Source organism: Andrographis paniculata, unplaced genomic scaffold (assembly GCF_009805555.1).
Source record: "Andrographis paniculata isolate CXL003 unplaced genomic scaffold, ASM980555v1 Contig54END, whole genome shotgun sequence".
Classification (NCBI taxonomy): Eukaryota; Viridiplantae; Streptophyta; class Magnoliopsida; order Lamiales; family Acanthaceae; genus Andrographis; species Andrographis paniculata.
Window position 1 is genome coordinate 2,553,112 of NW_026137589.1, and position 23,257 is coordinate 2,576,368.

Here is a 23,257-nt window from a genome sequence, read left to right on the forward strand (position 1 = left end):
AAATAAGCCTCGTCATTATAATTATCACTACCACTAACATTGTTTGTTTGACAAGTTAGTCTTGGCATCTCGATACCTTATTTCTCTACTTTAAAGAATTTTTATATAATTGAACAAAATAAGAGTTTGTATGGCAAATTCGGAACCAATGTCCTACTCCCTCCGTCCAAGCAAGCAGTATACATTTACTTTTGGTGCGGAGTTTAAGTGGATAGGTAAAAGTGGTATAATGACATTTTTGCCCTTACTTTTTGGTATAAAAGTATTGATGTGATGTAAAGTAAGGGTATTTGTGGAAAAAAGTTGGGTATTTAATGAAATAGTTACTTTGTAATTGGACGTCCCAAAATAGAAATATGTATACTTTGTAATTGGACGGATGGAGTATTAGATATTTATTCTCAATTGTTTTTTTTTTTTTTTTTTTTTTGCTTAATGACCCTATTTAAATCTTTATTCATCAAAATAACCATCACGGTAATAGTAAAAAATAAATATGTCTCGACCACGTCCACGGTCAATTCGACGTCTATGATCTATTCCACGTCCACGATCTCATCCGCAACCTCTTTTGTAAATATGTCAACCAGATCTATTTATATCATATCATATCATACAACTATTCAAATTCAAAATTTTTACCGTTCAAATCTCAACTCAAAATCCAAACTTCCGAACAAACACACCATAATATTGTAAATATGTTATTATAGGGTAATTTTCAACCTATTCTACGCTTGTCATACAAGACATGTCTTGAGGCAGTAGTCATTGACGTGCGTAATTACTATCTTACATTTATATTTTATATTATTGTTTATACATATATTCTGATGATTTTTTTTTTATATTATTTATTACCAATATTTTTTTTAAAAAAAATAAATTATGTCAAATATTTTATTGATTCACTTTCTAGAGTATCAATTTTGTCATTTTAATTTATCAACTCTCAACATATATATTTGAATAATTATTTTTTATTTTAATAAAAAAAATACTTATACATTTTAATTAATATTACAAAAAATGTTATTAAAAAATAAATAAACTTAAGAGTAAAAATAATTTTTAATTTTTCTTTCTATTAAATTATTACCTAAAATTTATCAACATTTTAAAATCTAAGTAAAAAAATAAATAATTATATTTGTTGGCGCGAAAAAAGTTCTATATTGATTTTTCTTATCAAATATTCAAACTTTTGTTATTTGAAAAAATAAAATTCTAATTAAACAAAATCATTATTTTTCTAATTTGTTTAGAAAGTGTCTATTTTTAATTATAATAAAAGTAATTATATATATAAATAACAAAATACTTCTAATTTTTTAAAAATATATATTCATTTTAGAAAAAAATATCGAAATTATTTTATATATTTTTGCTAATCAATCAAATACTTATTATTCTTTAATTAATTACTCTCGCCGTCCCATAAGAAGAGTTCAATTTTTCATTTTCGTCCCTTCAAAACTAATGGTACAATTTTCTAATTTAGTAATTGTACTATCTACCTAACATAATAAATACCCTTCCAACTTACAATATATTACACAAATATCACAATTTTTATATTATACAATACTAATAAAGATATTTTCTTTTTTTTTTTTACCACAGTCCAATATAATATTAATATTAATAAAATTTACGTGCAAAAAACAAACGTTATTCTTTATATGTGACGGAGGAAGTATATCTTTTCTCCCTCTATATACTTCCTCCGTCCCAAAACTATAGTTTGGGTTGTCTTTGATACAAAATTTAAGGAATATTAATATTATATTGGTAGTGAATAAAAAATACGGGGAAAAGACCTTTTTTGCCCTTGTGAGTGTATTAGTGTAAAAAGTAGTGACAATTGTGTAATAATAATGAAACAATAAGAGTAATTTTATAGTGATATGATTATTTATAGAAATGAGATTATTATTTTGAAACGGACAAAAATAATAAACAAAACTATTGTAATGAGACAGATGGAGTATATGATTAACTTTTCTCTCTCTATATCTATCTCAATAACTATGTATATATATATATATATGTAAAATTGCTTATAACTCCCTTGTGGTTTCGGGCGTAAAATCTCTATGTACTTTAAAAATTGCATGGTACCCCCTTTATACTTTAAAAAACGTTGCATGAAACCCCACCACCATGAAACTTTCCTCGTGCGATAAGAAGATGATTTCCTATCTATATGTTTTGCATGGCAGGAGGTTTTATGCAATATTTTTTAAAGTATAAGTGAGCGTCATGCAATTTTTTTAAGTAAAATAGGAATTTATGCTAGGTTTCGAAACCACAAAGTAGTTTCATGCAATATTTTTTAAAGTATAAAGGGACGTCATGTAATTTTTAAAGTAAAGGGAAAATTTACGATGAGTTTCGAAACCACATGGGAGTTATGGACAATTTTGTCATATATATATATATATATATATATAAAGACACGAGGGCAATAGTCATTGACATGAATAGTTTGGTGCAAGTTGCAGAGCAATCCTGAGGAAGAATCAATCCACAAATATAGTATAATTATAATTATTATTTTTGGTGTATAAAAAATTGACAAGAGGATTTTGTGGAATCCAAGTGGGTGTGTGTGTATCATAATATATATATAAATCATTTTTTTATATAACACCGTGCCATGTTACTCGATCCTATTTATTTCATTTTTTCTAATACTTTCCATATTAAATTAAATTAATTATAAGTGACCCCATCCACCATGTATATTCATGCATCCAATCAACCTAACCCTACTATTTAATACTCTATATGTCTAGTAAATATAGTTTTAATTGGATTGAATACGAGATTTAAAAAATATTGATATTATATTGGTAGTTGGTAAAAAGTATAAATAAAAAATTTGTTTGCCCTTGTGAGTGCATTAGTGTAAAAAAATAGTGGTAATTGTGAAATAAAAATGAAAAAATAGAGGTAGTTTTATGGTGATATGATTATTTATGAAAATAAGACTATTGTTTTGAGACGGAGAAAAATGATAAACAAGAGTATTGTATTGGAATACTCACTCCGTCCCATAACTAAGTATTTATTTATTTTTTGCGTGTTGATCTTTGAATATTAATTATTATATCAAAACGTATTACAAATCAAAAAAAAATTACAAAAATATTTCTATCAGTGTCTTATAATACTAATATAACGACATTTGTATAAAAAATGATACAAATATAAAAAAAAATTTAATGTTAAATACAACGACGCAAAAGGTAAATGAATACTTTATTACTGGGTGAATGTTTACTTTTTAATGGATTTTGTCACCATTATTAACCCAATCTTAACTACAATAATGCCATTCTTTTATTTATTTATTTATTAATTCTAATTACACCCACCAAGTTCATTGAACCACAATAATTCTTTTATTTATTTTTCAACAATTTGGCAATACAAAATAAACTTCCATGCAATTACGTGCTATGGTTTTTCCGTATTTCAATTCAAACTTACGCTTCTTTTATTATTATTATTATTATTGTTATTATATGGAGTCAGCATCTTGATTTATTTTATTTTTGAAAAAAATCAACTTGACTTTTTATTGATTGTTGGAACTTCTCAGTAATTAAATTCTATAATCAGGATATGTCGCGTTGAAATAATTGAAATATAAAAATAAATTTAATAAATTTGACTTGATTACATTAATGTTGTCGGATTCAAATCTACAAATTAACATAGAGTTTTGTATTGTTAGGGCAATTCCTCTTCAAAAAATCACTAGGGTTTTAGTCTTTATTGATCGATCTCATCACTCAATTAATAAGTTATTGAGTTTCTGCATGTAGGAGACCCGCACTTGCTAAATACATCTAATCCCAATAAATTAATAAATTACTTAATATAAATTTAATACTGATAGGTCAAATAGTTACATTTAACCCTCAATTATATTTATAATCCAACAGATCAAACTCAATATATATTGCTTGATCGAGCTTAAATTTAAAATTTTATTTATTGTATATTAAAAATAAATTATAGGTCAAGTTCGATTTATGCTATTTTAGTGAAAAATAATTAATGAATCAAATTAAAAGGTTATGTTTTTTCTACCCAGCATCATTTTTCTATTTGATTTATTCATTTTGAACAGTATATTTATTTTTTTCTTAAAAAAATATTTCATTCAATAATTATTTTACTTGAAAAAAAAAATATTAAATCCTACTAAAACACTAAAACAACACACACCTTATTGTATGAATGGACATATTTTCATTTATTTTTATGAGATAATGGTATATTAAGTTTTATTTAAATTCAAATTCATATTCAATGTGATTAATCAATTATTATTATTGCTATAATTAATTACTGACTTTATATATTATTGAAATTAAATGGGAATTACAAAACAATATTTTTTAACTATAGATGTAAAATAAAATCATTTTCTTATAACAAGGACTTGAGAATCAATGAACTAGCTTTTATTGATAATGAAAAAAGAACCATTCTTAGCTAACCAAGTATCTACCAATTGTTGCGAATAGTTCTATTTCGTCGTTGTTTGTCGTGAATATACATTAAGTTAGCCGATACGAATTTCTACATTATAAAAATAAATAAAAAATAAATGAAAAAAAAACTAAGCTATCCAAGTGGAATCATTCTAAATGAAAAATAAGGGGTGTATTCAATATAGATTTTGTAGAATTTTGTTGAACTTTTAAAATTTGGGTGTATTTAATCAAGACTTTTAAAAGTGTTTTAGAATCCAGAGGTATTCAACTTAGACTTTTAAAAGTCTTTTAAAATCTTGAAATATTCAACAATTCATTTCTATGGATTCTAATGGATTTTTGTAAAAATTTTGTCTAGAAAAGAATCTCTCCTTACAATCGCAGATTTTGATGGATTTTTAAAATTATTATTATTATTATTATTGTTGTTGTTGTATATGTGATCAATAATACGATAATATTTATTACTATTATTATAATTTTTAATAAAAATAATAATTTAAAACTAAAATATATTAGCAAATTATTATGATTTTTTTTAAATATATATTTTTATATTATAAATATAATTTTAAAAAATATTATATATTACTGCGTCTTTTTTTTTTCAATTATCGAATACACTATATTATCATTGATAACGGTGAAATAAATATTTAAATATATATTTTTTGTTGAACCGTTAATTTATTTTTATTTTAATATTTTTTTCAAAACGCGTAAATTATTTATTTATTTATATTAATATAACCTTTTTACATAAAAAGTAAATACATATATATTATTTATTAATATTAAATATTATCTTATTAATAATTATTTATTATATTTATAAAATTTGTTATTTGATATAAATTTATATAATTAATATATATATTAAAAAAATTATTTTACAATTTTACAAAATTCATATAAATTCATAAAAAAATTCAATCAAATCCGTAGAAATCATCTAAATCAATTACTAAAATCCATCAAACTCAGCGTAGACTACGTGGATTTTTTGAATCCACGTAAATCCATAAACTTTTTAAAATTAAAAAAATTCATTAAAATCTCAATTGAATAGAGCCGTAAGACTATCTAAATGGAACACAAAAAGTTATATTTCTAGTATATTTTATTTTTAATCAAAATATTCATTCAAACAATTTATTATTATTATTATTATCATTATTAATAATTGACCGAAGGTTGGAACCGAAGGTTCGAAACCGGTTGGGCAAGTCTAGGAGTGGGATGAAGACCCGGTCAAATTTAATTGACCCGACCCGAACCGTGATACGATAATGCGAACATCGATCCGATATGGATTCGGGTCCATTGTCATCCCTGACCGTGACCCGACCCTGCGGCTGAGATCCTAAAATCGCACTTTTAAGTTAAAGTCGCGTTTCTGCTGATTCTTATTAATTATCGGTGCTCTGCGGCAGGGCACCAAAGCTGCACGAAAACACCTCCGTCCGTCCCCGACGAGACCGAAGCGCGAGGCGAGCGTACGCAGGGTAGCGTCAATGAACGGTCAGACTAGCCAGCAGCATCCCAAGGACGCCCGCCACGATGACGATGCGGTGCTTACCGAATTCCTTGCTTCATTAATGGACTACACTCCCACGGTTAAGTTCTCTTTTTGGAAAAAATTTCCATACGTGTTGTTAGACGTTAGGGTCGATTGTTGAGTGATTTTCGGTTACCGGTTTTGATGATTTACAGATACCTGATGAATTGGTGGAACATTATTTGGCGAAAAGTGGATTCCAGAGCCCTGATGTGCGATTGTAGGTATTCTCTGCCCTAAAACCCCTCTCTTACTCCTTGAGGAAGGGGCGAAATATGGAGTTAGGGAAATTTTTGAAATTACGTGTTCTCATTGATATGTAGCTCTAGACTTGGTGTTATTTACTTGATACTTGAATTCACATGATTTGTGTGACTTTGGAAAACTTTTGAGTTGTCGCAGTGAATGTTTTACCTTAATTTGAAGTACTGAACATTGTCACTTGTGCATAATCGTAGCATATGGTTTACAGTAGTATAATTGTCTTTATATATGACTCAGATGTACATATCTTGAAGGGTATTGATCTCAAGCCTTTTAGTTAAAAGCTGCATCAAGTTCATCCATTACCTTTGCATTACTGACAAGTGTATATGTGTAATTTTTTGGGTTTCCGTATTTTACATCCTATCATTTGTTTATGTAGAACAAGACTGGTTGCAGTAGCTACGCAGAAATTTATTGCGGATGTGGCAACGGAAGCTCTTCAGTATGTTATTGTTCTTTGTCTCTTAATTCTATTATATATATTTATATTTATATATATATATATATATTGATTTCAGTTTCTGATTTTTGGTGTTCCAAATTATCAGAATAATGTTTCTTCCAACTTGAAACAGGCAATGCAATGCAAGGCAGTCATCTATAATAAAGGACAAAAGAGATAAACAGCAGAAGGTCTGCTATTGTTGCTTTAAAGTGTAAAAGCAAATGCTTATTATCTGTTCTAATACTTGCTTCACATGATAGGATAAACGCTTGATCTTGACTATGGAGGATCTTTCCAAGGCTCTCCGGGAGGTAAATGCTATCCTCTGGGTTTATCTCCTGTCTTATGTGTTTTTAATTAAAATGCAATCAGTATTAATCAAAACAGAATACTGGCAGTCTTTTATTTTATATATTGTTTGACTCTCTCCGCCTGCCCTCCTGTTTTATTTGTATCTTCTGTTTCTCCTTGCCTTTCCTTGCTTCCCTGTCTCTGAAGCCTCCCACTTTACTGTCTAACATTGAGATTGAAGAGCTTGGTGAAGATAATAATGATCAGAATGATAGGTTATATAGAATTTGATGATTAGGATTTTTATGTTTTGAAATGTCTATTTCCTTTAGTTTAATATTATTGTGCCTTTTGATTTATTTATGATGGGTAGCATGCTTAAATAGTTTTTATTTGTTAAACACTTGAAATTGTGATTTTTGATCGAATATATATATATATATATGCATCATGTGTATATTTTTTATAATTTTTTTACCTTTTTGCACATATACTACCTCCATCATGTATATTAACAATATAATACTACCGTGCGCATTCATAACCACGTTTACAATTGTTTTGCTTTAGGTTATTACTGACAATTTTATCTTATGATTCTGTGTCCTTTTTTTTTTTTTTTTTTTTTTAATTTTTTATGTAAAGTCTTCATTTCTTGATTGCTTTCCGTGTTAACTGTAGTATGGTGTAAACTTCAAGCGTCCGGAGTACTTTGCTGACAGCCCAACTGCTGGTTTGGAATCTGCTTCGAAAGACAGTGAGGCATAGCCGAGTTAATTGAATGTGTATCTGCTTGCACTTTATGTTCAATAGTTTGGTGTATTAGACTCTATCAACGATGCTTACATACAATTAAGCTACCTGCATTTTTAAATCTATTTTATCATTGATCGACTAAATAACATCTGGATGTCTATTATGTGGTTTGCCCATTCTATACATACTGTGCTGTGGAATTTTGTTCCGTCTCACATTTTTGTATATCCAGATTTACCTATTATAGTTCTGTCCGTATTTATATCATTATTTGTTATCTATGGATTTCCCTTTGAAGGTAAAAAATCAATGTTCTGTATAAATCTTTTACTTCTTAAGATGAAGCTTAGGAAAGCCATAAGTGAAGACACACAATGTGAAGGAACAAAATGAGACGAGCATCGATGATACTGTCCTACAACAGCTATTCCAGGTCGGCTGCATTCTCTTTGTCCTCAATATGTATTATGTAATGTTTGTTTCAGCTTATTCTGTCCATAATTATTTAACCTTACGATGAATCATTCGGATGTCCGCGCAGATGGGCTACCACGACACGACGAGCGGAGAGGAGACAGGACAGCATGGCCGGAGGATCAGGTTCAAGTTTAAGCTTTTAACTAAGTGCAATGAGTCTATCTGCATGCATGAAGGGCTAAGAAAATCTCAGACATGAAAAAATATATTAATATTGAAAGTAAAATGTTTATAAAGTATTTTTTTTTTTTTAAATTAAAATTAATCTTGTAATATTCTGGATTAAATGTATGATATATATATATATATATATATATAAATTTTGCCACTTGTATGTACATTGAATTTTGTCAAAAGAAAGCAAAGCACCTGGAAGAACACAATTCGCATTCAAAGATCAACATCAACTGGTTCTTGCACACAATGGATTTTGCTGATTTAGGTAAATCCAAATTAGATTTTACATTTAATGGCTTTTCCAAAACTATGGGATTGTGTTGTGTGCTGGGTTTTATAGATCAACTACGCATTTCCAGTCAAGTGTTTATTTTAGTGTGAGATGCCAAGTAACTATTATATTCTTTTTTACTTAACATGGTCATTAATAAGTGTTTTTATTTAATACACGTGTGTTTTTTTTGGATTTGTTCACTCCATGTATTTTTGTTGAAACTGTTCTTAATTTTTGGATGAATTTGTTTTTAATGTTAAAAAATACTCCCTCCGTTTCAAACACTCCGTTTCAAACAAGGTGCAACGTTTGTTTTTTGCACGAGTTTTTAGGTGGGTAGTATTAAGTAGGATAATTTAGAAATTAGGTGATGTGATGAAGAGAGAAATATATATTTTATTATTTCATTTGGATGATGTGAGAGGATAAAGTGTGGGGTAGAGATTATGTATAATTAATTATTTCCTATACTGAAAATGTTGCATGGTGTTTGGGACATACCAAAAAGGAAATATTGCAGGGCGTCTTTGACGGAGGGAGTAATATTTTGTGTTGAATTGTTAATTTTTTGTGAATGAATGAAGTATATACTATGTATTTTTTATATTAGGCACATAAATTATACTATTAACATAAAAAATAATATTTTATGTTAAATTATTGACTGTTTTGTTTATTATTATTATTATTATTATTATTGTTTTAGTAATATTAGTCAAGAATTGTAAGAAAAAAAAGAAAGTGAACAAAACCTATATAGTCCATTCCAAACCTCAACTTCTACTTTTAATCAAGTCGAATACAATCACTATAAGACATTAAATACATCCACCCGCCCATCATAGGAGAATAGACGTCCAGTGTGATTTATCTTGCTTTCTTACTGTTATACTCAGGTTAAAAATTTACCCAGCACTCAAATATCAATAGTGTCCCAAGTAAAACAAACAAAAAGGAAATACACCCACCCACCATAGCTCTAGAAAAAAGACAAGACCATAAAGAATTGCTGGTGTAGGATTGGATGTGTAACCGTGAGGTCATGGGTTCAAATCCCTAACGCCTCAGGTCACCTGCCACACATGGTTCGCCTAGTGTGACTTGCTTGTCGGGTCTAGCCTAGTTTGCAAGATATTAGATTCGGCCGAGTAAAAAAATTATACAAAATAAACAAACACGGGTGCAATCGCGCATATAATTTCTCTAATTCACCAAAGAGAGAAAGCAGGCAAGAAAAAGACTAAAAAAATTCAGTTTTTATGCATATCAAATCCAAGTAAAGCTATGTTTAACTAACTACATCATAAACAGACAGACACATGACATGAGAGCTCAACCGAACCAGATTGAATTCAAACAAGTGGCCAGAAAATTACCATGTGTTTTCTTCATTTAGAGAGAGCTGCTGGATATCCACAATTCCCAGATCGATCGATCGATCCATTCATCATAACACAACCTAATTACAAATGAGTCGCAAGTTGGAATCTTAAGATAAAACCAACAGTGTCGTAGCTTAGCTTGTCCATGCAGGATAGGCCCTTTCCGAGTGAGCTCTTAGCAACCACACACTGATAAAAAAAAACAAAAGAAAGAAAGAAATTTTGTATCCTCCAAGCAGTAAGTAGTCAATCATACAATCCCTCCTGCTCCCAGACATCGACAAGAAAATCCACCATTTCCTGTTGGTCGAACCCATAGTAGTGAGTAGTAACACACAGTAAAGGAGAAAAGCAAAACAAAATTTCTATTTCTCTAGCAGTGCACTGACCGCCAATGGGATGGGCTGAGGGAAAGGTTTGTTGGTCCCAAGCAAACTCTCGTAAGTTGCGTTCCAACTACAAATCAAATATAATAATAATAGCAGCCAATTTAGTCCTTTCTCAAACAACTTTTTTGAGAAATGCATGTTGAAAATCAAGGTCTGCAAACTTAATCTTCTCACCTCAATTTCGGCTCTTCTGCTTGAGCTATCTTTTCAGATCGCGTATGTCCGACCCACTGCTGCCTTGTTTGGTTCCACAGAAGGAATCCTTAAACACAAAACAAAATAATAAAAGAATAATAAGCGAACCATAATACCTTGTACAATAATCCCTTATAAACTAAGTATAGTAAAAACGGAAGGCAAGGAAAAATGTCAAATTTTTTTAGACTAAGTGAGAAGAAAATATTAACAGCCATTAAACTCTGCAGGAAGGAATATCTAATCCTCATCAATTAGGGAAGAGAGGGGAAGCAAAAAACCTACGAAATCATTTTATATCCTTGTTAGTGATGTTGTGGCAAATAATTGCATAAAACCTCAGGGTTTCTCCTTAAATGCTTTGCACAGATAAAAACAAGCTAGTGTGTGTGTAAGTACTTGCCATGATTTACGAATTCAGATGCATTGCTGGTCCCGCCAGATGTGCTGCTGTGAGTGTCATGGATAGTTTGGTTTGAAGTGCTGATTGATGAGATGCTTCTATGGGATGGAAAGGCGCTGTTATCCATATGACCTGAGCTTGTGCTCCAGAAATCCTCTGTCAAGCTTCGCTTCTTCACACGATGACCTTGAATTTTCAGCCCCTTTGATGGCGCATCTACGGAAATTACAAGTGGTGGTTTGGTACAACATCCAAGACAACCTCTGCTCTGTTACAAATTAGGTTTATCACCATACAAATGATTAGTGTATCGGCAGATATTGTAAAATCGATTATACTTTGCAAATAAGAGACGCTGCCCTCTGTGAAGATAAGCCAGAGAAATAAGATCCCAAATTATCAAAGTTTAAGTTTTTGCTTGGAATTACCGAGATTATAGATTTTACTCTCTGCACTTTGCATACTAAATAAAACTTACTTAGTACTTGAAACATTAGTATGTTATGTAAACTGAGGACAAAACAATATTCCAAACAATGAATTCATGTACTTTTAATCTGAACAAAACCTATTAGTGCAGAATGAATACCTAAATTTTCAGAAGTAACTCTTCACCACCTGTCCTACATGTAAATAAACAAAACTCCAACCCAACAAATTCTTGGCAAGAATGGACGGATCTAACGGGAAGCTGAGGGAGGACATGGCTCTGTGCCACCCCCCCCCCCCCCCCCCCACCGCTACCATATCAATATATTATTAACATTTAGAACAATATGCAATTCACCCAAGTCACCAAATCCTGCTCCCCAATATTTTTAATCAAAGATTAATTAATCGACTCAAGTATCAAATAAATTCAATGAAAAGCACATGCCAAGTATTCAACTAACTACACAGCTATTCTAAATCATCGGTGTGGGAAAATAAAAACCCAACTGTCAAAACAATGCCGCCCACTAGCAGATCAATCAACAGAAGCAACAATGCAACATCAGAAATATTCAAGCTACAATATCAGCAAATAATTAGGTAAGTTTACATTTGTTTGAATTTTTTTAACTATTTTGGTTTGTTTTAGAATTCAGCTTCTTTTAGTGAAAAATATATTGGATATAATGTTTTTGAATAAAAAATAAATTTTGATGTAATGTTTTGGGCAGGGAAAATCATTTAACTGTAGACTGTGCAGTGGAGAACTAAAGATGAAAACACAAGTGATATTGAACCCTTCAACCAACCTTACAAATGATTAGAAATGTTTACTAAAACGGCCTGGAAAAGAGCACTACAACCTTTCCTCAATGCAAGCTTCTATCTGTATATCTAGACCAAATCTATTATAGATACGTGCAACCAAGTTTTAGGTTGTGTTCTTTAGGAGTTTGGTTTTGTTTGTTGGTTTGAATAGTGGTTTAGACATAATGTTTTGTAAGAGTAGAATTTGTATTTTTACAGGATGATTGCATAGTAAAAAAAATCTGAAACCAAACTCCAACCGAACACACCCATAGTTTTACAAGCTACCTAAAAAAGCATACCGATTCGAAACAACCAAATGTGTAAATAAACTCATTCTAGATAAAGCGCAATGCAAATGATCAAAAGAAAGAAAAGGCCGAATCTCTGTTCAAAACAAATAATTGATGCTCGCTTAAAAAACAAGCTAAATTAAGACTCCAACCAAATTAAAGTAAGGGAAACGAATTATTAACTAAATGACAGCCAACATCTTACGGAAAGACCTCAATTATAATCTGCCCAACTACTTTTATACCTTATGTTGGCTTGTCCCTCAAAGAATATATCATTTTCAAAATTCCCTATCTCTTTATTCACTATTCGATTCTGAGTAACTCTGATGTTTTACCTTCTGAGATAGCATCAGCAGTAAGACAAATCAAAAACAGTTTAGCTACCGAAAAATTGACAGGACGTTGCCCCAATTTTTTCACTCCATCGAACAATTTACTCGATGCAAAGTTGAAGCAGCAGCAGCTTAAGAATGAATCGAATTGCATTCTGCTGCTACGCAATATGAGAAAATCGATCATCGAAGAAACAAACGACACCCAGGGGAGAGACGAGAAAAAAGTTACCCCATGCATGCAAGTAATTGAGAAATCCAGGAGGGCACCGATCTGCACCAATCCTTCATGAACAGATGATACTCGAAGCAGCAATTCGATCAAAAATTCATTCGCTGTTGAGGCTCAGATCTCGGCGACCTCGAAAAGGCAGCGCTCATTAATCTGCGAAAAGGGACAGGAAATCAAACGATTGAGGAATAGCGAAATCGAAAACGTCGATCGATAAAATGGTGAATCCTTCGATCCGATCAATCGGTAGCGTACCTATAGAGTATTTGATAGAGCTGTTGGGTTTCCCGTATGGCAGCGCAGCTGAAGAACCGTCGAGAGCGCAGTGTGAATCAGGAGAGAGAAAGAGAGAGAGAGAGAGAGAGAGAGAGAGAAGTGCGAATGAGGAGAGTCAGTGGGGCAGTGTAGAGTATGGGCTGTTTGCCCACTTGTTCTATATGTGAATTTACGTATCTGCCCCTACACCTGAATTATTGAGAATTCTTTCCTTGGCAGCCATTGTGCTTTATATATATATATATATATATACTAGAACACGCTCTTGCGCGGTATACCGCGCGACTATTCTATAATGTAATGTAGTGAAACATTATTTATTTGAAATATAAACTGTAAAACAAAAATATAATCGAATTATTTGTGCTCAGGTCGGTGGGTCAGGTCGGTTGGTCTGGTCGGTTGGTTAGCGGTCGGATAGGCAGGTCGGAAGGTCCTCGGTCGGTTGGTCTGGTCGGTTGGTCCTCGGTCGGATGATCAGGTCGGTTGGTTAGCGAACGGATGGGCAGGTCGGAAGGTCCTCGGTCGGTTGGTCTGGTCGGTTGGTTAGCGGTCAGACAGCAGGTCTGATGGTCACCATATCGGACAGACAGGTCTGATGGTCTGCGGTCGGATAAAGTAGGTCGGCTGGTCTGCGGTCGGATAGGCAAGTCAGCTGGTCCGCAGGTGGATGGACAGGTTGCTTGGTGGGTGCGGCCAAGGAGTCTTTTGGTCTAGCGATTGGTCTCTGGATTGGTCGATTGGGCTATATTTGAGTTCTGGAACTGGTGGAGGCGTTTGGCGAGGCGGTTGATGTAACCGACCAGACGACGTTTCAAAATGTTTCGTCTTGGGCGGTTGACGGCGGTTGCTGGCGATGGTTCCAAAACGTCTTTTCAAGCCAGTACAAAGGTAGGGTAAGAGCTAAATTGTCATTTTCGAAATGAGGGGCATGATAGACTTTTCAAGTGACAAATCCATACAATCTCGTGTATAACAACATACAAGTTTTAATACCCAAATCAACTAATACATAAGGTCTTGTTACATACAAAAATAATAATAATAATAATAATAATAATAATAATGGTAGCAGTGTCTTGAAGGAAGGTAGGACCCGAAGTCGGGTAGAAAAGTAGAAAAATTTGCGCTCAGGTCGGTTGGTCAGGTCGGGAGGTCCTCAGGTCGGGAGGTCCTCAAGATGGAAAGTCATCAGGAAGGAAAGTCCTCAGGTCGGTTGGTTAGCGGGTCGGAAAGTCTGTAGGTCTGATGGTCAGTAGGTCGGACAGACAGGTCTGATGGTCAGCAGGTCGGACAGACAAGTCGGAAGGTCTGCGGTCGGGTAGTCAGGTCGGTTGGTTAGCGGGTCGGATGGTCCATAGGTCGGAAATTCTACAGGTCTGATGGTCAGCAGGTCGGACAGAGAGGTTGGATGGTCAGCAGGTCGGACAGACAAGTGTGATGGTCAGCAGGTCGGACAAACAAGTCTGATGGTCTGCGGTCGGATAAAGTAGGTCGGCTGGTCTAGCAATTGCTCTTTTGAATGGTCGGTCGGGCCAGTTGAGTTCTGGAACTGGTGGAAGCGTTTGGCGAGACGGTCCAAGACACGTGTCAATAAAGGAGGAATTAGTGGGCAGTTGATGTAACCGACCAGACGACGTTTCAAAGCGTTTCGTCTTGGGCGGTTGACGGCGGTTGCTGACGACGGTTCCAAAACGTCTTTTCAAGTAATATTTAAGGATTTAGATTTTTTATTTTCAAGCATCTTCAATCAACTTCAACAAAGCAAAGTCAGATTTGGGGATCACCACTTTAAATTTTCAGCATTTTAATTTTCCAATCAATTTCCTTTTATGTACCGTACAGTGTTTAGAGATTCCTAATCTCAGACGCTAAAAAATAAAATTTAAGGTGTTACGTACAAAAATAATAATAATAATAAAAATAATGGTAGCAGGGTCTTGAACGAAGGTAGGACCCGAAGTCGGGCAGAAAAGTAGAAAAATTTGCGCTCAGGTCGGGAAGTCCTCAGGTCGGGAGGTCCTCAAGACGGAAAGTGGTCAGGTCGGGAAGTCCTCAGGTCGGGACGTCCTCAGGTCGGGAGTTCCTCAAGACGGAAAGTGGTCAGGACGGGAAGTCCTTAGGTCGGGAAGTCCTCAGGTCGGGAGTTCCTCAAGACGGAAAGTGGTCAGGTCGGGAAGTCCTCAGGTCGGGACGTCCTCAAGACATAAAGTGGTCAGGACAGGAAGTCCTTATGTCGGGAAGTCCTTAGGTCGGGAAGTCCTCAGGTCGGGACGTCCTCAAGACAGAAAGTGGTCAGGACGGGAAGTCCTTATGTCGGGAAGTCCTTAGGTCGGGAAGTCCTCAGGTCGGGAGGTCCTCAAGACGGAAAGTGGTCAGGTCGGGAAGTCCTTAGGTCGGGAAGTCCTCAGGTTGGGAGGTCGTCAAGACGAAAAGTGATCAGGTCGGGAAGTCTGCAGGTCTGATGGTCAGCAGGTCGGACAGACGGATGGTCAGCAGGTCGGACAGACAAGTCTGATGGTCAGCAGGTCGAATAAAGTAGGTCGGCTGGTCTAGCAATTGGTCTCTGGAATGGTCGGTCGGGCAAGTTGAGTTTGGGAACTGGTGGAAGCGTTTGGCGAGACGGTGCAAGACACGTGTCAATAAAGGAGGAATTAGAGATTCCTAATCTCAGGCGCTAATTAATCAAATTTAAGGATATTTTCCATATCTTTGAATTTTACTTTTTGTCTGTTGAAAAAATACATCAACACTTTATTTTCAGATTTTACTTTTTATTGTTGAAAAATTGCATCAACAACAATAAAAAATAAAATAGAGGAGAATGTAGATGAAATGTTTGAGATAAGAAGGGTGACCCTGCATCTCTTTATGAGTTTTGAAATGTCAAAAATAGCAAGGATATTTCAACTTTGATAATTGTTACGCAAAAAAAAAAATAATAAAAAAAAATAAAAATAAAAATAATAATAATAATAAGGATAGCAGGATCTTAAAGGAAGATAGACACGAAATCGGGTGGAAAAGGAAAAAAAAATTGCGCTCAGGTCGGTTGGTCCTCGGTCGGATGGTCAGGTGCGTTGGTTAGCAGTCAGATAGGCAGGTCGGAAGATCCTCAGTCGGTTGGTCTGGTCGGTTGGTCCTCGGTCGGATGATCAGGTCGGTTGGTTAGCGGTCGGATTGGCAGGTCGGAAGGTCCTCGGTCGGTCGGTTGGTATGGTCGGTTGGTCCTCGGTCGGATAGTTAGCGGTCGGACAGACATGTCTGATGGTCAACAGGTCGGACAGACAGGTCTGATGGTCTGCGGTCAGATAAAGTAGGTCGGCTGGTCTGCGGTCGGATAGGCAAGTCAGCTGGTCCGCAGGCGGATAGACAGATCGCTTGGTTGGTGCTGCCAAGAAGTCTTTTGGTATAGCGATTGGTCTCTGGATTGGTCGGTTGGGCTATTTGAGTTCTGGAACTGGTGGAGGCATTTGGCGAGACGGTTGATATAACCGACCAGACGATGTTTCAAAACGTTTCGTCTTGGGCGGTTGACGGTGGTTGCTGGCGACGGTTCCAAAAAGTCTTTTCAAGCCAGTACAAAGGTAGACTTATGGCTAAATTGTCATTTTCGAAATGAGGGACTGGATAGACTTTTCAAGTTGCAGATCCGTACAATCTCGTCTTTTCAAGCCAGTACAAAGATAGGTTAAGGACTAAATTGTCATTTTCGAAATGAGGGGCAGAATAGACTTTTCAAGTGGCAGATCCGTACAAACTCGTATTTATAAGATATAATATATTTGGATTGGTCACAATTTCGCATCTTACACTGACATATGTGGTTACGTTTATTTTTTTAGGAAGTTAACAATATTTATTATTAATACTTACGTAGATTTTTAAATATTAGTATTATATTAGATTGTAGTACAAAAAAGATAAAAATATTCTATTAGTATGGTGCAATATGTATAATATATTGTAAGTTGAAATAATATTTATTATGTGAAATAGATAGTACAATTACTAAATTAGAAAATGATAACTTTATTTTGGAACGGACGAAAATAAAAAATGGTAACTTTTCAATTGAACGGAGAGTATTAATTTTTAAAAAATAACTACTATGTTATTTTAAAAAATATTATATTTTTAAGTTTTCTAACATATTTTAAAATTATGTGTTGAGATTTTTTTAGTGGTTAAGGTTTTTTTTTTTTTTTTCTTTTTCATTATTGGTTATGACAAATTGATGCTATTAAAGTATTATTTTTATACTCCCTCCGTCCAGTCACGGATAAATTCTTTTATTAGGGATACGATTTTTTAGATAGTGTAGATTAGTAAGTTATTAATAATAAGTTATAATATTAGTTTATTATTTTTTATATAAATAATATTATTGGTATTTTAAAATTTTTTAAGATTATATTTTGAAAAAATATATGCAATATTGATATCATTTCGTAGATAATAAAATTTTATATAATACAAATATTTTTATTTATTTATCATTACCATAAATTAGTTTTATAAAAAATGAGGAGTTTTAAATATAGATAAGAAAATTATGTTAATTGAGGACAGATATAGAAATAAAGGGGTTTTGAATAGGTCCTACGTATAAGACGTTAGAAGTTTAATCAAATTGATTAATATTTGTTAAGTATGTTTAAAATTGATAAAGTTACCAAAAATAGAAATAGCTTATCTTTTTGTGGGACGTAGAAAAAAAGAAAATTGGTCATTTGTGGCGGAACGAAGAGGGTATTTTATAGCTATTTATGAGAAAAAAAAATAATATTTCATCCGTTCATTATAAGTTATATTACTCCATTCCCTTTGAAATAATATCTTTTTCTCCAAATTAATAGTTTTATTTTGTCATTTTTGTCAATTCCGAAATAATGGTTTTATTTCTATTTTCTTTTATATAATCAACTCTCCATCTTTTTACAAAACTATCCTTATTTTTTCATAATAATTATATAAAATATGAGCATTTTGATCTTTTAAAAATACTTTTACACTAATTATCAGTATAATACTATTTTTTTTAATTATCTATTTTAAATGTTCGTGTTGTTTTGAGAGGGAGAGAGTACTATTTTCATTAATTTGTCTCCTAACAAATCATATGTTTTTCATATTTGGGTTTGTTTGGAGGATTGAATTAGATTTTCACTGTTCATCTCATTTTTTTCCCCCAAAAATATCAAATCAAACACCCATTTTTCATTTTTTATATTATACTAAAAATCAATTTTACATTCAAAACATCACATCAACGTCTATTTATATCATCATACAACTATTCAAATTCAAAATTTTTACCATTCAAATCCCAACTCAAAATCCAAACCCTCGAACAAACACACACCTTAGATATTATAATCATTATAATTAAAATTATATTTAATTATATTGCCGTCATTATATCAAGGACAAAATTTTGTAAACAAAAATACCACAAATTACTATTTAAATATTATATATAATAAATATATATATACGAATTAAAATTTGTAAAAATTGAAATACAACAATCCCCGAAAATTTGTGTCTATTTGTTATAAGGTTTTTATTTTGAAATTTAATTTTAAATTAAAATAATTATTTAATATGATATTTAATGTAAAAATAAATAAAAAATAAATATTAATTTTATATTTTTAAAGAATAAAAAAAAAATTGAAAATGGTAAAACCACCTCCAAATATTTAAGTAAATAAAGCCATGTGTTTTGTGTAGAATAAAATAGTTTTAAAATATATATTTTTCTCTCTGATTATATTATTTAATTCCCAAATTATTATATTAAATATTATTTATTCAAATTTTAGTTCAAAAATAAATATTACATCATATTTGAAACGAATAAAATACTTAATAATGAAGCGAAAAAACACTATTAAGGATGTGTTTGTTTGGAGAATTGAATTTCCAATTTACTGTTCATTCTATTTTTTTTCTCAAAAAATATTAAATCAAATACCTATTTTTTATTTTTTATATTATACTAAAAATCAATTTTACATTCAAAATATCACACCAACACCTATTTATATCACATCATACAACTATTCAAATTCAAAATTTTTTACTATTCAAATATCACCTCAAAATCCAAACTCCCAAACAAACACAACCTAGATATAACAAAGATACAGGTTATTGAAAAGATTGAAAGATTTATTTTATTTATATTACTCCACCTGCTTCGACTTAAAATAGTTCTGTTTTTATTTTTTTAATAGTAATTTTAAAAATAATTGTATTTTATTAGTCAGTGAAAATATATAAGATGATTTAAAAAATTATTGTTTTTGTAAGTACAAACAAATGAATAAAGTTGTAAAAATTTTAATTTTTTTTTATATTTATATATAGGGTGTTAAATTTTTACTATTTATTATTAAATGTTCTCCAAAAATATTAAATTAAATATCTGTTTTTTGTTTTTTTTATGTTATATTAAAAATTAATTTTAAATTCAAAATATCACATGAATATCTATTTATATCACAATCATACAATTATTTAAATTAAAAACTTTTACTCATTCCGTTCCAAACACCTTACAACATTTTCTTTTTAATATGTACAAACATCTTGCAACATTTATAAAATAGGAAATAATTAAGTATATTTAAGGAGTGTATTCAATATAGATTTTGTAGATTTTGTTGGACTTTCAAAATTTGAGTGTATTCAATCAAGACCGTCTTTTAAAATCTAAAGGGATTCAATCAAAACTTTTAAAAGTCTTTAAAATTATGACATATTCAACCATCCATAGACTTTGAAAGTCTATAGATTTTAATTGATTCTAATAGATTTTTGTGAAAATTTTGTATACAAAAGATTCTCTCCTTATCATCACAGATTTTGATGGATTTTTAAAATTATTATTATTATTATTATTATTATTGTTGTTGTTGTTGTATATGTGATCAATAATACGATAATATTTATTATTATTATTTTAATTTTTAATAAAAATAATAATTTAAAACTAAAATATATTAGCAAATTATTATGATTTCTTTTTAAATATATATTTTTATATTATAAATATAATTTTTAAAAATATTATTATAATACTGTCGTCTTTTCTTTATGCTATATTATCATTACGATAAAGGTGAAATAGATATTTAAATATATATTTTTTGTTGAACCGTTAATTTATATTTATTTATTTATTTTAATTTTTTTAAAATCAAATATTATTTATTTATTTATTTTAATATAACATTTTTACATAAAAAGTAAATACATATATATTATTTACTAATACTTATATATTATTTATTAATATTAAATATTATCTTATTAATAATTATTTATTATATTTATAAAAATTGTTGTTTGATATAAATTTATATAATTAATATATTAAAAAAATATATTTTACAATTCTACAAAATCCATATAAATCCATAAAAAAATTCAATTAAATTCGTAGAAATCCATCTAAATCAATTACTAAAATCCATCAAATTCAACGTAGACTTTGTGGATTTTCTAAATCCACATAAATAGTATAACTTTGTCTTAATCTTTACCCTACACTTTGTCTTAATCTTTATTCTACACTTTGTCTTTTCACATTACTTAAATAAATATATACTTTTCTCTCTCGTTATATAACTTAATCTCTAAATTATTCTATTTAATATTGTCTACCTAAATTCTCATGTCGAAAATAAATGTTACAACATATTTTGGGGAAAAGAGTATTATTCAAATTACAACAAAAAAATTCAAACCCCAAACAAATACATTCATAAATTACTTTTATTATAATAGAAAAAAAAAATAATACTTTTGAATCAGATATACAAAAGTAATAGAAATAGTACATTGAATTAGGACGAAAAGTATGAATTTTTTAGTACGTTATTTATTTATTTGCTATTTTTAAATAAAATAGTTATTAAAGGCAAATTGATGAATAAAAATTACAAGTAGGTACAAGTGTGTTTATTTATTATTGATTGTAAAATATGATATTTTATGTGTATTTGTTATTTTTTTATATGATTTTATTAACTTTTATTGTTATATAAATATTGAATTTTTTTAAGTAATATTTTTTTAAAAAAATTGTATACAATAAAACTAGAGCTGATAAAAACTGATTCGACACGCGACAATCCGACATGACCCGACACGAAATAATTGGATTTGAGTCAAATATTTTAATCCAATTATGTATACGGGTTAACACGAACCAGATACAATAATAAACGAGTCGGGTTATGGTTGAGACTTTCAATTCGAACCCGACACGACAACCTGATTATAATATATTAATATTGATTAATATATTTATTATATATATAAAATAATTATAATTTATTAATTTTCTTATAAATTAATTTAAACTAAATTCAATTTTAAATAATTTCAACCTAATTTATGTTCAAACCAATAAAAACTAACATAACACGACAACACAACAAAAAATTATTTAACTTGAATCAATAAATTCGACTTAATTATGTATACCGGTCAACACGAGTCAACCCGAACTCGACACGATAATAAACGGGTCAACACGAACCCGGCACGATAATAAACGGGTCAACACGAATCCGACACGATAATAAACGAGTTGGGTTAGAATTGAGTAATTTAACCCGTTTAAAGTATTCAACCCGACACGAATCAACTCATTGTCAACTCTAAATAAAACCATTAAATGAACACACCTACGCATTTAGTTAAGAGATACTCCCTCAGTCCCACATAATTTGTCCCTATTTTCTATTTTCGTCCGTCCCATATAACTTGTCATTTCTATTTTTTAAAAAAAATATAATTATACACTTTAATCGCATTTTAAATTTTAAATTTTATAATTTTCTTAATTTTAATTAAACTATTTACTTATCTTAATCTTAATTTATAATTATTTTTACTAAATAATAATGATTTTTACTAATACACTTCTTAATTACTTACTAATTATACTTTACCTAAATTCCCGTGTCTACGGTAATACACCTATATTACATGGGACGGGGGAGTAATACTGAATTTATTTCAGATTAAAAAAAAAAAAAAAAAGGTTAGCTCTATCGATTAATGCATGACACGACACATACAAAAGATTCTCAAAAGTATTCTTTAGAGATAAAAAGTTATTTAAAGTAACGTACGATTTTGTTACAATTGTCATGACACTCTAATATTCTCATTTATTCTTCCTTTCACTATGTTTATTGATATATTTCTATTAATTTATTAATTAAATTGGTAGGTTGAATGAAGCTTATTCGATTCTATTGATTTAAATCCAAATCGAAGAATACATTAGGTTTTATAGAAGAAAAAGAAAAAACAAAAATTAGTAAATAAAATAGAAAAGTAGTATTTATATTAACCAAAAAAAATATTTACTAAAGAATATATATGACAACAAAAAAATAGTATAAATTTAAACGATAGAAATAGCACAAAAATTTATTATAAATTATTATATTTAAACTATTGTTCAAATAAAAAACTAAAACTAAATTTTACATTGATCAATTCTCTCAAATTTAGCTTATGAATAAAATACAAGAAGCTCCCTCTATTTTTTTTTTTTTACGGTTATTGTACTTAACAAAGATATAATAATTAAATAAAAAATATTACTCCATCCGTCCGCTTACAAAGTTTACATGTTTCTATTTTGGGACGTTCAATTACAAAATTTACATTTCATTAAATATCCTACTTTTTCCACAAATACCCTTACTTTACATCACATCATTACTTT

The 23,257-nt window shown here is 30.7% G+C and overlaps 2 protein-coding genes across 3 annotated transcripts; one reads left to right on the top strand and one right to left on the bottom strand.

The window, feature by feature from the left end:
• Nucleotides 1-5,924: 5,924 nt before the first annotated feature.
• Nucleotides 5,925-8,043, top strand: LOC127255654 (transcription initiation factor TFIID subunit 10). The gene is made up of 6 exons (XM_051281307.1): nucleotides 5,925-6,127; nucleotides 6,225-6,289; nucleotides 6,716-6,778; nucleotides 6,912-6,969; nucleotides 7,042-7,092; nucleotides 7,754-8,043. Exons 1-6 carry the CDS (start codon nucleotides 6,026-6,028, stop codon nucleotides 7,838-7,840), a joined length of 426 nt encoding a protein of 141 aa, XP_051137264.1. The 5' UTR covers nucleotides 5,925-6,025; the 3' UTR covers nucleotides 7,841-8,043.
• Nucleotides 8,044-10,117: 2,074 nt separating this feature from the next.
• Nucleotides 10,118-13,644, bottom strand: LOC127255653 (uncharacterized). Of its 2 annotated transcripts, XM_051281305.1 has the most exons (6): nucleotides 13,480-13,644; nucleotides 13,225-13,377; nucleotides 11,126-11,388; nucleotides 10,702-10,789; nucleotides 10,528-10,594; nucleotides 10,118-10,438 (listed from the first exon to the last, which is right to left on the bottom strand). In XM_051281305.1, exons 2-6 carry the CDS (start codon nucleotides 13,281-13,283, stop codon nucleotides 10,385-10,387), a joined length of 531 nt encoding a protein of 176 aa, XP_051137262.1. In that variant the 5' UTR covers nucleotides 13,284-13,377; nucleotides 13,480-13,644; the 3' UTR covers nucleotides 10,118-10,384. The 2 variants fall into 2 exon arrangements, with proteins under 2 accessions (XP_051137262.1, XP_051137263.1); XM_051281306.1 differs by lacking the exon at nucleotides 13,480-13,644 and having other exon boundaries at nucleotides 11,126-11,393; nucleotides 13,225-13,373.
• Nucleotides 13,645-23,257: the final 9,613 nt, after the last annotated feature.

Coding starts and splice junctions, on each gene's coding strand:
- LOC127255654 (XM_051281307.1), top strand. CDS start 6,026: ATGAACGGTCAGACTAGCCAGCAGCATCCCAAGGACGCCCGCCACGAT. Junction 6,290..6,715: donor CAGAGCCCTGATGTGCGATT/GTAGGTATTCTC, acceptor TTGTTTATGTAG/AACAAGACTGGTTGCAGTAG. Junction 6,779..6,911: donor GTGGCAACGGAAGCTCTTCA/GTATGTTATTGT, acceptor AACTTGAAACAG/GCAATGCAATGCAAGGCAGT.
- LOC127255653 (XM_051281305.1), bottom strand. CDS start 13,283: ATGAAGGATTGGTGCAGATCGGTGCCCTCCTGGATTTCTCAATTACTT. Junction 10,790..11,125: donor ATCTGAATTCGTAAATCATG/GCAAGTACTTAC, acceptor TTTGTGTTTAAG/GATTCCTTCTGTGGAACCAA. Junction 10,595..10,701: donor GCAGAAGAGCCGAAATTGAG/GTGAGAAGATTA, acceptor TTTGATTTGTAG/TTGGAACGCAACTTACGAGA.